Source organism: Elgaria multicarinata, chromosome 2, assembly GCF_023053635.1.
Source record: "Elgaria multicarinata webbii isolate HBS135686 ecotype San Diego chromosome 2, rElgMul1.1.pri, whole genome shotgun sequence".
Taxonomy (NCBI): domain Eukaryota; kingdom Metazoa; phylum Chordata; class Lepidosauria; order Squamata; family Anguidae; genus Elgaria; species Elgaria multicarinata.
This window is the reverse complement of record NC_086172.1, coordinates 15,303,366-15,319,515: the sequence shown is the minus strand read 5'-3', so window position 1 is coordinate 15,319,515 and position 16,150 is coordinate 15,303,366. Positions and strand designations below refer to the sequence as shown.

Genomic DNA, 16,150 nt, shown 5'->3' with positions numbered 1-16,150 from the left:
AACAAGCTACGAACACATCGAATGATATTTGAGGGACTGCAGATGTCTAATCTTTGTACCATGCACTTTTCTGTTATGTTACCTTGTTAAGAGAAACCACATTAGGGATAATTTAGTTTCCAATAATCTTGTTTACTAGGTATTTATAGTATCTGTAACACATTGAACTCCATGACAAAGCAAAGACTTCTGAGGGTAAATGGACTTGATGCATCGTAGTAATAATAATAATAATAATAATAATAATAATAATAATATCCATAGTAAATTTAAGAATGACAAGTTCACAAAAATGTGTACACCTGGTGAACAATGTGGAAATGGGAACAAGGGGTATCTTTGTCCTGCTGCATGACGTACTGTACCTAGCCAAATGGAGCAAATCAATGTGGTACCACAGAGTGCTATGCAGTAAAGACTCACAGCTGCCAGAATTGCAGGCCTGTCTTCGTAATCAGTCTGGATATGTTCTAGTACTAAGACTTTATGTTATGATTTTGGAACACCAGAGCCCTGTTCAGGCACTAATTTCCCTCAGGTGAGGGAGAGCAGGGCACGTGCAGTGGCTCTGCCCCTTCCCCCTCTGTTGCTCTGTACTCATTAGCCTCCATGAGGTGGAAGGTGACTGTCCGCTGTGGGGGAGACCTGCTCTCCTCCTGGGGGCTCCCCTGTGCGATTTAGAACCCTCGAAGGTAAGAGCAGACTCCCAGCACCAAGGCAGCCGGTCTCCGGCTTGTGAGAAGGATGGGGATGGAGCTGGCAGGCTTGCCCCTGCCCTGCCTCATTGTATGGGTGATTTAGAACCCCTGAGGATAGGAAGCCAAAGTAGCACGGTTCCCTTCCCAAAGAGAACACAACAATGGCACAAACCATCTCTCTTTCTTTCTTTCTTTCTTTCTTTACTGGGAGCGGCAGCCCAATGGATCAGCTGAAGATGCTCCTGCAGCCATGCAGATTATGACTTGGACAGCTGCATTGACTGAGGCCAGAGTTAGTGGATCTATTTCTTTCTCCCACAAAACCCTCTAGAAAAACAGCTCATCATGCAGTGAAATTCTTCTTGAATGGATGACTTATGACTGGAACTGGACCACTGCATGTTCTTCCATATATTCTTCCATAGTGTGTGTGTGTGTGTGTGTGTATACATAATTAAATGGTGCATCTTTCCTGTTTATTCTAAGACTTTTATTTGTATTCTACTTCTTTTGTTCAATCCACCTCTTTAAAACTTGCCTGTATCTCTTGAGGGTTTACTATTGCTAAATCCCATCACAGAGACCATTTTCACTGTTGGAGAAATTTATTCTTTCTGGTCTTCTAGTCAGCTATGTTTATACAGCAAAGAATAAATCATATCTATCATAAACATCTGGAAGAACCAGGGGAGCATACGAAGTGTTTAATCCATCTGGCCTTAATTTTGTTTTTCAATTGAGATTTCTGATGGGTCTCCTGTAGCAGAACAATGTCGGGTTGCTCTTTCCTGAGCAGCAGTTCCACTTTGGCACGTTTTATTATGGAACCCAGACCCTTTACATTAAATGATAGAATTTTCAGTTTGTCAGCCATCAGAGTCCAGAAAAAAACAAAGCTATTGGTAAGTAGTGCTTAGACGATATGAACCACTGCATAGAAAGCAAAGTAGAGGATATAGGACACCCAGTGAAAGCATGCACGTGAAGGGAACTACCATATTGAACAACATTAATATAACTATCATAAACATCTGGGATTTAAAAGGTATTCATATACTCCACAGTGACCGGGCCCATTTTAGGAATGTAATAGTATGACATTAGTTCCTATTTGGCTGGGAGGATTGTCAGTGATTCAACAGAAAAGATCCATATTGTCTGCACTGGTTTTCAGGGGATGCCTGGTCTTTCTCTGTGTGCAAAACAACAACTGAAATATATGATCTCTGCATGTAAATTAGTGAATAAATGAATAACACAAATCTCTAAAAGACTGTACCTTAACATTTTAGTTGTATCAAGGATAAAACATACATTCCTAAGTCAATGTTTGACAAAGATGGTCTGTAATCTGATCTGGAGAACCTACCAGCTTTGGGTTTCCCCCCCAGATGTTTAGTATGCGAGTTCATCATAAGCAGGACCTCAGTGCTGAACTCCTGCTCTGGAGGAGATGTCTGCTGCCCCTGCAGGGTCTGCTGGAACATAGCAGCCAGGTCTGCTTCAGCTAACATGGATTCCTTCTGTGAAGGAATGTCTTTCCCAGCACCTGGAAATTCTGCAAAGGTCTGAGAAGAGAGGTTGTCTATCAACATCCATAAGAGGCAATTTATTCTCTCACTTGCTCACATCCCCCTCATGAAAACATCCACAGACCCTCTTCTTTCCCAAGAAGAGAACTTGTAACGTTAGAAATCCAAATGTTTTTAACTTGTGTTTTTTTTAAAATTGTTATGGTTTTAAGGTTGCTTTTAATGTTTTATGTTCATATTTGTTTATTGTCCTTGTTTTCTTTAATTGTTTTAAACCAACTTGATTGATTCCAGACAGGTGGGACATACATAATTCTAATGTCTTTGACATATTAATTTGTTCTCCAACTTCCTAGTCTCTTTCAGATTCAAAGCTTTCATTAATAAATTTCACAAAACTCCTTCTACTACAAATTGGGAAGAAAAAGGGAGAGGAAATTTTTAAAGAGCAAAAGAAGCCACAAAAGCATACCACCACCACCTTCCTGATACCTGGAGGCCTTCATTCCCAGGACCTGGAGAGAGTTGCATAGATTGACGGCGAGACTGAGCAGAATATTCCGAGTCTATTTCAAAATCAAAAGGATGGACAGAGAGCAGCCGCTTTGTCTTCCGCATCTTAGAAAGCACAGGAAGTATAATTATCCAGATTTAATTGCAAATACAGTTGATAATAGATGGTATCCCTCTTGCTACAGGAGATTTTCCCTGCACCCCCCTGGTTTTATGTCTGAGTTCAAATTCCACACTTGCTGGCCTTTATTGTACCACAATGGCAGCTAAGGATTATTCCATATACATCTATAATGAAAACATGTAAACACACTAATTAAAATAATGTATTTCTACCCAAAAGTGCAAAAACAAATGGGAATAACAATATTCAAATTCAGAGTTTTACATTCTGAAATTCGAATTCGAATTTCGTCACATTTCAACTTCCAGATACAGATATTGAAACGCGAAGTCTGAAGTTCAAGATCTGAATTTGGGGATTTAAAATTACAGTGAGAGACCTTTAACCTAACTGGCAAATTCTGAGTTAAATGTTTGCAGAGAAATTCAAATTCCACTGTCAAACGCATATTTTGGCACAATTCATATTCTGGGTATTAATTTCCGCAATTTCAAATGCAGCAATAAAGCTGTTCCCCAAAGTTCAGTGTGGATGAAAGTATGTTCTGATGGTAAACTTAAGGCTTCCACAAGAAGCATCTACTCCAACATTTAGTAAGCTAATTTTCATGCTGGATGAGAAAAAGCTATGGAAAAGCAGGATAGGCTAAATAATATTAATAAAAAAACACCTTCAGAAGCCAACATGAAATCTGTAATGAATTCTGGCCAGCATGGATGTGAATTTGGAACACCACCAATTTTTCCCTCCTGAGTAGGAGAAAAGCCTTCACATTTAGGGTCCAGAAAGAATTTCTTCCAGAGTTACTGCCTTGCTACTTTCATCTATCAGTCTGTCTCCTATTTATAAACTTGCTCTGTTCTGTTTTACATTGGTATGGTTTTCCGTCACCCTTTGGCATCTGGGATATTATAATCCAGATGATGGATAGTGCAGAATTCTTTTATTTAACAGCCAGTCTCTGAGACCTTTCGGAGTAAATGGGGAGAGGCATCACACACACCCATTCTCTCCAGTCCTACAATTTTCACTCATTTTTAGCCCTTGGTCATGGAGACAACCATTTTTAACTAGTGCTGCTTTTACCAAAGAAGGAGTGAGAGGTGACTTCTAGAATATAAATCATTTTAAGGATAGTCCTTTTATGCAATGTTTTGTACTCTTCTCTGCTACGTATCAGTTTATAAAACACTTATCCTGGAGAGGTTACCCTACTGTGTTGATGCACGCACACTCACTTAACATGTTTGTTAATATATATTAACCAATGTTTACATATTCAATCCCCGCAGGTTATAGCATGGCAAAATGGTGTGCTTCCTCTTTATGTTTTCAGTGGAGAAGAAATGGTAATTGAGATCTTTCTTAGAAACTGTGAATACAGAAATGGGAGGACTTACTCCTGGAACCATACCCAAACCTCTGTATCAAGGACTCAATAGGAAAAGAGTATCAGGAACCAAAAGCCAAAGAAGCCCCACTTCCCAAATGCAGAGAGAGAGAGAGAGAGAGAGAGAGAGAGAGAGAGAGAGAGAGAGAGAGCACTACCTTTATCCAAGAAAGCTTAGCATTATATAAAAGAATCACAGATGAATAATGGAAGAATATCTGCTTCCAATATCCTTACCCTGGTATAGCGTGCAGCTTCTGCACTGTCCATGACATCACTGGTCTCCTCCTCTTCACTTTCATCATCCTGGTCACAGAGTTGGTAATCACCTGGATAGGAAAGACACGTGCACTGATGCTAGCAGTTCATGTAAGGTGTGAAATTTGGAAGGGGGCTGAAACTCAGTGGTAGAACACATGCTTTGCATTTAGGTTTCCAATTGTTGTAAAAACAGGTTGTTTACCTGTAACTGGTTCTTCAAGTGGTCATCTGTGCAGTCACACATATGGGTCTGCGCCTGCATGGAGCTTCCTTTGGGAACTTTCCATAGCTGAGAATTTGGCTGGAACTCTCCCCCTCGGAGCGGTGTGCATTCTCGGACGTTTCATGCCCTATTCCTCAGTTCTTCTGAGACCATTGTGGCCCCAGAGACAGAGGACTGAATTTGTATAAATCAGATTTCAGACATGTATTCCTTGACAAAGAAGTGAGGACAGTGGTTGGGTTGTATGATTGCACAGATGACCACTCGAAGAACCACAGTTACAGATGAGCAACCTGTCCAGATAAGGGTTACCGAAGCTCACAAAGCCCACAGACACATACCCTTTTCTTCTCATCCATGTGGGAACAAATGATGTCACCAAGCAGAGCTACAAAGAAATCATTTCAGACTTTGAAGCTCTGGGAAGGAAACTGAAGAACTTTGGGGCCCAGGTAGTTTTCTCATTCATCCTACCAGTTCTTGGAAGAGGATTAGAAAGGAAAAGAAAAATACTCCGGATGAACGACTGTTTATGAAGGTGGTGCCGACATGAGAGTTTTGGATTCTGGGACATGGGCTACGCTACTTGGAAGATGGACTGCTGGCAAGGGATGGGTTGCACCTCACAAGGGCTGGAAAGAATGTGTTCGGCCACAGCATGAAGAACTTGATCATGGGGGGCTTTAAACTGAATCTTATGGGGGCGGGAGATGTAAACTTCGAGGCAACAATGGATGAAGGCCCATGCACCACAGTAAAGAGAACAGCTCCAATAGTGCCCACAACAATGTAGGAACAAAGCCAGACTATAAAACACATGGTCTTCGATGTCTATATACGAATGCCCACGGTATGGGAAACAAACAGAATGAACTTGAACTTTTATTACATGAAGGCAAATACGACCTGATAGGCATAACTGAAACTTGGTGGGATGACTCCCATGACTGGAATATAGCAATTGAAGGATATAACTTGTTCAAAAAGAGCAGAAGAAATAGAAAGGGAGGTGGAGTTGCAGACTGCGGATGAGACTGGGAGCCCCATCAAGGGCATCTGGATTAAAATAAATGGGGCAAGGAATAAAAAGAACATGATAATTGCAGTCTACTACCGACCACCCAATCAAGGAGAAGACGAGGATGAAACTTTTGAGAAACAAATTGCCAGTATTTCAAGGACGTGTGATGTAGTAGTGATGGGAGACTTCAATTACCCCGATATTTGTTGGGAGACAAATACTGCCAAAAGCAGTCCTTCCAAGAAATTCCTGACATGTGTGGGTGATAACTTTCTCCTACAGAAAGTCGAAGAAGGAACTAGAGGATCAGCTATCCTTGACTTGCTATTGACCAATAGGGATGACTTAGTGGATAAAGTGGCAGTTACGGGAACTCTGGGGGAAAGTGACCACGTCATACTTGAATTCTTGATTATAAAGGAGACAAAAGCTGAGTGCAGCCATACATGTACTCTGAATTTTAGGAAAGCTGATTTTAATAAACTCAGAACTATGATAAGCAAGGTCCCATGGCAAGTGAGCTTAATGAGAAAAGGAGTGCAGGATGGGTGGGAGTATTTTAAAAAAGAAAATTTTAAAGGCACAATTACAAACAATTTCAACAAGGGGAAAAGATAGAAGACAACAGAGGAAACCAATGTGGCAAAAAAAAAAAAAAAAAAAAAAGCTTAGAGATGAGCCGAAAACAAAAAAGGATACATATAGGAATTGGAAGGAAGGCCAGGCTACAAAAGAAGAGTACAGACAGTTGGCACAGAAGTGCCGAAATGGCATCAGGAAGGCTAAAGCTGAGAATGAGCTAAGATTAGCGAGGGATGCTAAAAACAATAAAAAGGCCTTTTCAGATACTGTATGTGAGCAGTAGAAGACAGTGGTCTGACCTAGAATAAGCAGTGTCATACATGCATATAACCTCATTTCTGATCAAACTTTCAGAGCAATACTATATATGTCTACTCAGAAGCAAGTCCCATTGAGTTCAACGGGACTTACTCTCAGGTAAGTGGGTATGGGATTGCAATTTAAATGCTTGCCATACCCATGTTATGTTAACACCAATTTAGTCTCATTCTTTTCTCCTTAAGGATATATTTGTATTTCCGTCTCCCCAATCATTTAGAGTATGTCCATATGTAGGTTTCATTTAACTAGACACATTATTCTCTGTAGTATGGATACTCTTTTCCTTGATATCACATGAGATGTTTTTCTGAAGTCTGCTATCAAAGGAACTGAAGATTAAGGTGAGGTCAAGTGTCAAGGTCTTTTTCAAAGAGGTGACACTGCTCAAAGGGTCTGCAGGGTTTTTTTAATGAGTTTTTTTAAAAAAAGGAACTTACTATTAATGTCTGGCAAGCTGTAAACTCTGTCATGAAGACCTAGAATAAGAGGAAGTTAGTGAGTAAAATTAAATTCTTTTAAAATATTCTTTGCAATAAGTATGATGTAGAGTCGAAAATTCAGCAAATACCCTCTTGAGGATTGATGCAAAATCACAAGACAATAAGAACCACCCTACTGGATCATACCAAAGGCCTATATGTTTCCACCATGGCCGGCCTGAGCCCATAAGCATCATGACTGCTAGCCAGGTGTAGCCTTATCCTCCATGAATTTGCCTAAAACTGTCCAAGTGGGTGGGCAGCACTGGCACATTCCATAGCTTAACAATGCACTATGTGAAAAAAAGTACTTCCATCCATCTATCCATCTATCCTGAATCTCTCTCTATTCAGATTTGGTAAAGGCAATTGAAAATAATAACAACTAATGTCGGCTTGAATCCCCAAGTAAGCTTTGAAAACCAACACGCATGTTACCACGTGCAATTTAATTTCGGGGGGGGGATGCTTGGAGTTTATACTTTTTAGGGGGAACAGATTTAGAGCTGTAATTACGTGTAGTATTACAATCCCAGTTGTACAGGCACTTGTGCCCGAACACCACTTTAACCAGCTGTCCTCGTGTAAAGCATACACAGCTATATTGTGTCAGGTTTTTGTCGCTGTTGTTTTTGTTTTTAAAGGGTGCTATTTCCCTTTAAGAAAATGTTGTGGAATGGCCACTGGGCTCACCCATGTCACAATCTGGAACATTGCACAAGCTTCATAGTTTTCCACTGGCCAAATGGTCATGGGTTGATGCTCCAATACCAGCAACAGGCATGCAATGTGGCCCACGCCAGAAGAGGGTACAGAATCGAGGATGCATATCATCCTGTGATTATTTCAACCTTGCATATTTGAAATAATCAAATATAACACGACTGATAAATTGTAGCAAAACCTTTGCAACAGGGCTGTAACCAGCAAGGCAACACAGCCAGGTGGATTTGTCTTGTTTGCCTTGCACGGAATTTTGCCTCAACTATGTCAGCATGCCAAAATCAGAGGCATGTCAACTATTTAGGTCTCCATTAATTAACTATTCAGAATGCTGCATATAATTGCTCAATTTAAACAGGATCTAATGTGGATGATCCCATCTCTTGTATGATTTCATATCAAGGTACTGGAAGGTCATTTTTTTTAAAAGGATTATGGTGGAATACAATTCTCCAATCGAACCATCAACAAGAGTGAGAAGACGCTGCTGAAAACTTGAAAGTTCCACTTGAAAGAAACTTGAAAGAAGCACCTTCCTTAATAAATTTTGGGTGCATTCACCAAGCCAGAAGTTTCCCAATGTCACACTATTGCCCCGCTCGTGCTCTTCGCTCCTCTGATGCCATGTTTCTCGCCTGCCCAAGGGCCTCTACTTCCCTTGCTCGGCTTCGTCCATTTTCGTCTGCTGCCCCTTACGCCTGGAACACTCTTCCAGAACATTTGAGAACTACAAGTTCAACCACAGCTTTTAAAGCTCAACTAAAAACTTTTCTTTTTCCTAAAGCTTTTAAAACTTGATGTTGTGCAGACTTCTACTGTTAAAACTTGATGTTGTGCAGACTTCTACTGTTACTTTCTACTGTTAGTTTTTCCCTACCCTGTGCCTGCTTACCCTACCCTGTACCTGTTTGCATTCTCTTCCCCTCCTTATTGTTTTACTATGATTTTATTAGATTGTAAGCCTATGCGGCAGGGTCTTGCTATTTACTGTTTTACTCTGTACAGCACCATGTACATTGATGGTGCTATATAAATAAATAATAATAATAATAATAAATAATTCTCAACCACAGAGCGATGAGTGTTGTAAACAGCAGCTTGTTGTCACAGCAGAAATCTGTAAAACTGCCTAATACTGCCACCTCTTGGCCAGGTATCATTTTGCCATTTAGTTCAACCAGCTATGAGGAAAAGGGGTGTGTGTGTGTGTGTGTGTGTGTGTGTGTGTGTGTGTGTGTGTGTATAAGAGGGGGACACCTGGTTCGCACATCCGGGCAGCAAATCATGGGCTATTTAATCCATATTTCACAAGGATGCGCAACTCCTTCGAGCCGCTTCCAATTTCTGTAAACAATTGTGAGTGTAACATCCAAACTCAGGTTGATGGGTTATTTAGGGGCCAAACAACCTAGTGGTTTGTTGTTTGGATAACCACTGGGTTGTTTAGCTCCTAAAAAACAAAAGGGGTTTAAGGAAACTGATATAAACAATGTTCAAAATTCAAATGGAGCTATACATACTAGAATAAAATCATATGTCTGTAGAAAATATATTTAATCATTAAATAAATACATACAATTAAAATATAAACTGGATAGTCCACAAACATACAACATACAATTAACCCAAACGCATTTTGACCCACATGGTCTTCATCACTGGGGGGGGGGGGGGAATTAAAAACTTTTTTGCCCCAAATACAAGTAATTCCATTAGGACCTGTAAATCAGAAACAAAAATAGAAGTATTGGTTGCCAAAACCTGTTAATACTGTAATTATTACAGTAATTACAGTATTAATTATTAATAATTATGGTAGTAATTATCTTACCAAAAATTGACTCCTATAAATCTTCTCTGTATCGTTCCTTTTCAAAGATACACACAGATGAAATGCATTCAATAAAATCTGTACACCCCTAGTGCTGACTTCATATTCTTTGTAATATATTATGGACTGGATGCACACGCTTACAAAGTAAAGTATATTTTCAATGCAGTTTTCAGCTAAGTATCATTGTTGGTGCTTAAGAAGAATGTTAGCCAAGAACATAAGGTCCGCTTCCAGGCGGAGAGCTTCAAAGTCCAGTCAAAAGGCATTGTGCAGCTATTCTACGGTTGTGTCTACACCTGCCTTTTTTTCCTTGGGTCGTCCCCAAATGATGCACAGGGGATCCTGAGAGCAGGCAGGGATGACCCCTCCATTTTCCCGGGATAACTGCTTCTGCAGTTATCCCGATTTTACCCACAGTCCCGGCATGATCCCGAGGACCATGGGCGGTGTGAACGCCCATCCTGGCTTCTTCCCTCCTCCCTGTGAGTAGCGGGGGTCAGCAGAGGGAAGGAGCTGGGCCAGGGGGAGCCCAAGGACATCAGTGTGTGTGCGGGGGGGGGGAGGCCTTTTTTAAAACTTACTTTTCGCTGGAATGCAATTGTGCTCCAGCTCCTGCCTTTTTTAAAAATTAAAAAATGGCGGGCATGACGTCCCTCTTCCCTCCCAGGACATTGCGCTTCCGTTTCGATGACCAGGGAGGATCATGGATGCAGGTAAGTCCGCAAACCTCCCCTCTCCCTCCCTCCCTCTACACCAGAGCTTTCCAAACTGTGTGTTGCGACACGTTAGTGTGTCGGCTGCAGTGTGTAGGTATGTCGTGCAAACGTATTACAATTTATGTATGTGTCCGTATCTCTTATAAGGGGTTAGTTTAACCTCCAGTTTGCTAGTAAAACTGAATTACTGTGTCGCGAAATGATGCATGTCTAAAAAGTGTGTCATCAACATGAAAAGTTTGGAAAGCTCTGCTCTACACCCTTCGGTGTAGAAAGGGCTATATTTCCCTCCTTAACAGACTTTTGGTGATAAAGAAGAAGATGCAAGAAGCAGTGGGAAAACACGGGAGGATTACAAGTGGGAGGCAACGTCACCTGGACCCCCGCGTAAAACTCTGCAAGTGATGCAGAGCAATTACACAATAAAAGCCTTGTTTAGAAGCACCCAAGGACAGCCATACTGTTGCAGACCCATCATCTACATAACCCAGCACCCTTCCTTCAGTTGTAACCAGATTCAGATGCTGCAATAAGCCTTAACAACACTCTGAATAGCTAAAATATTAACAATATGTAAACATGAGATTACTCAACAGTAAACATGTGATTACTTCCTATCAGTAGTTGTGACCAATGGTCCATTCTTCCAAAATTTTGCTATATTAATTTTAAACCAACTGCAGTTAATTTTCATATAGGTGCCTCTAATTTTAGTATTAAGTGAAAGGGCAAACAGCTCATCGCAATACACTTTTTCCAAACCACTCACCAGTAGGGATTAATTTCTAAAAACAAAGTGCAGGGAAGCCAGCCAGCCAGGAAACCACTTTTTTTTTTTTGGCTTGGGAGCCATGTCACTAATTCCAAATGTGTGGGAAAAGACTGTGATTACTCAGAGATAATTATAGCAATGTGTGGTAACAGTTAATACAGTACATGCTATTTTGCAGAATCTTCTGAGAGTTCTACAGAAAGTTACTGAAAGGATCTCACCAAGACCCCTGCTCATACCAAGCAAGGTAGGATTAACTTTCTGCCCGTGTGTCATCCTTCCATAGAGAGATCGCATCACTTTGGCACTTCCAAATCGCTTAAAACGAGATTTCACATGTTCATAAAACCATTCCAGAGATCCAGTCTGCACAATCCTGTACACGATAAGAAAGAGGGACTATATAAATGTCAGCCAGCATGGATTGTCTGTCACGTTCAATCAATTAAAACTCCCCCATTGACCTTTATCATATGGTTTTCAGTGTGTCAGAGGCTGGAACTAGCGTAGCCATAGGATGTCAGGGCCCATGGTACAGCCTGGCTCCTCCTCCTAGGTGTGCATGCATACAGCTAATATCTATCTTCAAAGTATTCTTGAGGAAAGAGGGGCTTTAGTAACCAAGCCCTTGGAATTGGAGATAAACCAGATCGGTGCTGAGCCAAAACGAGCGATTGTTCAGGGACTGATGCAAAAGGGCTTCTTTTCTCACAGTGATCCTTGATTGGCTAGGAGTGGCCATCTGGCCAGTACAAAAAGCAGTCTCATGGGCTTCATTTGCCCCTAATGACTGGGCTAAGGCAGACTGGCCACATAGTATTGTGACACCATCATGCCCTGTACATGATCATTGGCCAAAGATCAGTCAGAAACTGAAGAAGGGAAATGGCTGCTGAAGTGGAAGCAGCAGCAGCAGGAGGAATTAGTGGTTGTGAACAACCAATAAAACTGAGGATAAGGTTTTTTTCCCAGGGTCCCAGCCACCCTGCCAATCACTCTTTTTGAGGCAAAAATCGAGCCTGAGGAATTTTCGGCTCAGCACTATTCTAGATTCTTCTGCAACACTATACATGTCTGTTATACTGTGCAAACTTTGCACCGCTTAAAATATATTAAAACATATTATTTCATTCCTTAGAGTCCTTCCTACATTTTGTTAAGTATTTGCCCATTTTCAAAGGTGAATAACTAAACCCTCAAATAAGTTAACTTAAGGAGAAGACAAAGGGAAGCATTTTCAAGCCACTTTGTTCTAAGAAGAACATACGGCGTTTGAGGGGAGGGAGACCAGGCCTTAGTAAAGCACAACTGAAGTGGACAGCTGTTGTAGTGTATCAGTTGCTGGACCTTGGTTAGGGAGACAGGTTCAAATCTATCCTCAGCCATGTGGCCTTGGGGCAATCACTACCTCCCAGCCTAAGGATAAAAGGTTAGGAAACATGCATGCTGACCTGAGTTTCATGGAAGAACAGAGGGATTGAAGTAATAGTAAGAACAACTATTACCCTTCTTCCTGCTTTTGAAAATGGAAAAGTGAAATTGAAAAAGTTCTCCAACATGGCACCGTCTCCTGCCCTCCAATTTCTATCCTGTTCTGAATATAGAGGGAGTTGCAGGAAGTTCATGCAAAGGAACACCAAACACCACCAAAAATCAGTTGGGATGTACTTTGTAGGGTTAGGTTCATAAGCCCAGAAACCTATGTTTCATGCGTTATTCTAGGTAGAGTGACCATGTGAAAAGGAGGACAAGGCTCCTGTATCTTTAACAGTTGCATCGAAAAGGCAATTTCAACAGGTGTCATTTATATGCATGAAGCACCTGGTCTCTTCATCACAACAGTTAAAGCTGCAGGAGCCCTCCCCCCTTTTGTATCTGGTCAAAAGGGCAGGGCTCCTGCAGCTTTAACTATTGTGATGAAGAGGGGATTTCACCCAGTGCTTTATACGTACAAATGACACCGGCTGAAATCCTCTTTTCTACACAACTGTTAAAGATACAGGAGCCCTGTCCTCCTTTTCACATGGCCACCCTGTTAAAAAGACAAGACAGTCTCCATTCTAATACTTGCCATAAAAACGACAGCCTTGCAGGCCCATTTACCTGGAGAAGCGACACGGATCACACACCCAACCGTGCTCCTTTTTATTGTAGCGACTGCAGTTTTTACAGGTGTAGAACTGGCAGTCTAGGCATTGCCGTTTGCTATTTACCAGGAACTTGAAGGGCTGCAGGCAGTGGATGCAGTGAGTCTCATTTAGGTGAGACTGACAGGACAATAGTTCTCGTTTTGTGCTTTCTTTTTCAATCTTGCCTTTCAGTTCCCTTTGAAAAAATTATAATAGGAATCTTTAACACCTGTGCCAGAAGAAGAACTTCAACATCTAGCCAGAAGATAGAGGAGAAAAGTTGAATTATTTACTCCAACAAATGTATTTAGAACTCAAATTCAAAGTATGCCATAGAAATAGTCTGTTCAGACTTCAACGACATCCCAAACCCAGCCAGTTCAGGAAGATCTGGGGAACACACCCACCCACCCCGTCCCCATTAGCTACCACACTACACCAGGTCTCAGCAGTTTGAGGAACCAATCATGAACATTCCATTTACATTTATTCATTTAAAACACTTAATAGTTCAGTTGCAAAATAATTCCAGGAAAGCTTACAATTGCATATTAATTTATTTGACTTTATAATACATGCTCACCATTTCTGTCAAGGCTATAATTTGGAATGGCAACTTACTGCCTTTCCAATTATTATTTTTTAAAAAAAACAAGTTCTTGCATTGCTTCTAGATGATTTTCAGGCTTTGGCTTTAATAAAACATTAGAGTTTCAGATCTGGGTAGGAAAGAAGCCAGACTATAAAGAACATGGACTTCGGTGTCTTTATACTAATGCCCAGAATACTGGAAACAAACAGAACGAACTTGAACTCTTAATACATGAAGGCAAATACGACTTGATAGGTATAACTGAAACTTGCTGGGATGACTCCCATGAGCAGAGTATAACAATTGAAAGGTATAACTTGTTCAAAAAGAACAGAAGAAATGGAAAAGGAGGCAGAGTCGTAATGTATGTTAAAAGTACTTTTCCCTGCAGGCGGATGAGCCTGGGAGCCCCATCGAGAGCATCTGGATTAAAATAAATGGGGCAAGGAATAAAAGGAACATGATAGTTGGAGTCTACTACCGACCACTCAATCAAGGAGAAGACGAGGATGAAACTTTTGAAAAGCAAATTGCCAGTGTTTCAAGGAAGTGTGATGTAGTAATGATGGGGGACAATTACCTGGATATCTGTTAGGAGACAAAGGGCCTTGCTAGACAATGGAGTAGCCCGGTGCGAGCCCCGGGCCGGTCCCTGTGAGTCCAGATGATGCACAGGGAATCCTAGCCTCAGGCAGGGGTAACCCTTCCTTGGCCCGGGATAACTGCCACCGGTTGTGGCCCGGTATTTCCCATGGTCTCGGGCCGAGCCCGAGATCGCAGGCGTGTAGCCCGTTCCGCCACTTTTCCCGGCTACCGCATTTACTCGTGAGTAGCTGGGAAAAGCGGCGAGCAGCACTCCACAGGAGCGCTGCAGCCATCAGGGCAGGGTGGGGAGATGGGAGGGAAACCGGAGCTAGGGGGGATGGGGGGGGGGAAACTGGAGCCAGGGGGATGGGGGGATCGGAGATCACGGGTGAGCGGGGGGGGTCGCAGCTGAGGTGGGGGAATCGGGGGCAGGGGGAGGTATGGGTTGACCTTAGAAACTGAGATGTAGATCCACTCTGATGCCTCAGGAGCCCTTGGTTTCGGGATCATATGGCAAGATCAGTGGTGCACTGACAGATGGCCAAAGGTGTGGTTGGAAGCAGGAATAGATAGAGACCTTACATTCCTGGAATTTCCCCTGATTTATGTGGCAGTGCATTTATGGGCAAAACAGATATGCCAGTTCAGTTGTCCATTTTTAGTGTGACAATCTGGCCACTGTTGGGGTCATCAATACACTATCTTCACATAACCCAAGAGTGATGGCTTTTGTCAAAGCCTTCACACTACACTGTCTTCACCACAATATCTGGTTCAGGGCTAGGCATATAACTAGTTTGGATAATGCCATAGCCATGACGCACTCCATAGCCGACAGCACCAGTTGTGGCCTATTCTAGTGGAGCATCTCCTTCAATTTTGTGTCCATTCCCAGCGGAAGGGACTATCAGCTAGAACCTTCAGAGGTTAGATGGCAGCACTTGCCTTCTGATCCAAAATGAAAGGTGTTACGGATAACACCAGAGATTTTAGGATTAGGCGCTCTTTGCAGTGCTGGGCAAGGGAGGCACCCAGGGTGGCTGACGTTACGCAGCCGCTATCTCCAGACATACTGCTGTGTTTATTGGGAACCTGGCCGTCAGTATACAATTCTCCATTTGAGGCTACTTTGTTCCATGCTGCAGCTGTTATAGCCTTTTGGGGGGCATTTTGGATATCTGAGTTGGTGGTTTCGTCAACAGACGACACCACAGGAAGGGCCCCAGCATATCAGAATGTTTCCTTCAACCCAGATGTGGCTGAGAAGGTCCAACTCGGACGAAAGGGGATGGAGAGTGAGGGTTTCCTTCTTACCTGCCCATGTCTCTGAGTTGTGCCCAGTAAAAGCATTAGAGGACTTTTTAGCATTAAGAGGGGCTGATGACGGGCCCTTATTTCGACATTTGGACGGCACACCCTTGATAAAATACCAGTTTTATTTTTATTTATTATTATCGCATTTGTATACTGCGCCATAGCTGAAGCTCTCTGGGTGGTTCACATTGGGCCATCACAAAGGTAGCACTGCAAGCGATGGGTCTCAAAGCCTTCTGCTTTGGTACACACACACTCCTTCTGCACCAGGGCCACAACTGGAGCTTTGGGATTTTCATCCTGGGAAGTATGGGGCATGGGCCGATGGCGTTCTGGGTCAT

At 42.2% G+C, this 16,150-nt stretch overlaps 1 protein-coding gene across 1 annotated transcript in view; it reads right to left on the bottom strand.

Annotated features, from left to right (window-relative positions):
• MLPH (melanophilin) overlaps positions 1-16,150 on the bottom strand; it is an 88,264-nt gene that overhangs the window by 49,426 nt on the left and 22,688 nt on the right. The window contains exons 3-8 of the mRNA XM_063115868.1: positions 13,293-13,514; positions 11,411-11,565; positions 7,103-7,141; positions 4,495-4,586; positions 2,723-2,848; positions 2,068-2,266 (exon numbers count right to left, since the gene is read on the bottom strand). Of these exons, the coding sequence (XP_062971938.1) occupies positions 2,068-2,266; positions 2,723-2,848; positions 4,495-4,586; positions 7,103-7,141; positions 11,411-11,565; positions 13,293-13,514 (833 nt within the window). The remainder of the gene's footprint in view (positions 1-2,067; positions 2,267-2,722; positions 2,849-4,494; positions 4,587-7,102; positions 7,142-11,410; positions 11,566-13,292; positions 13,515-16,150) is intronic.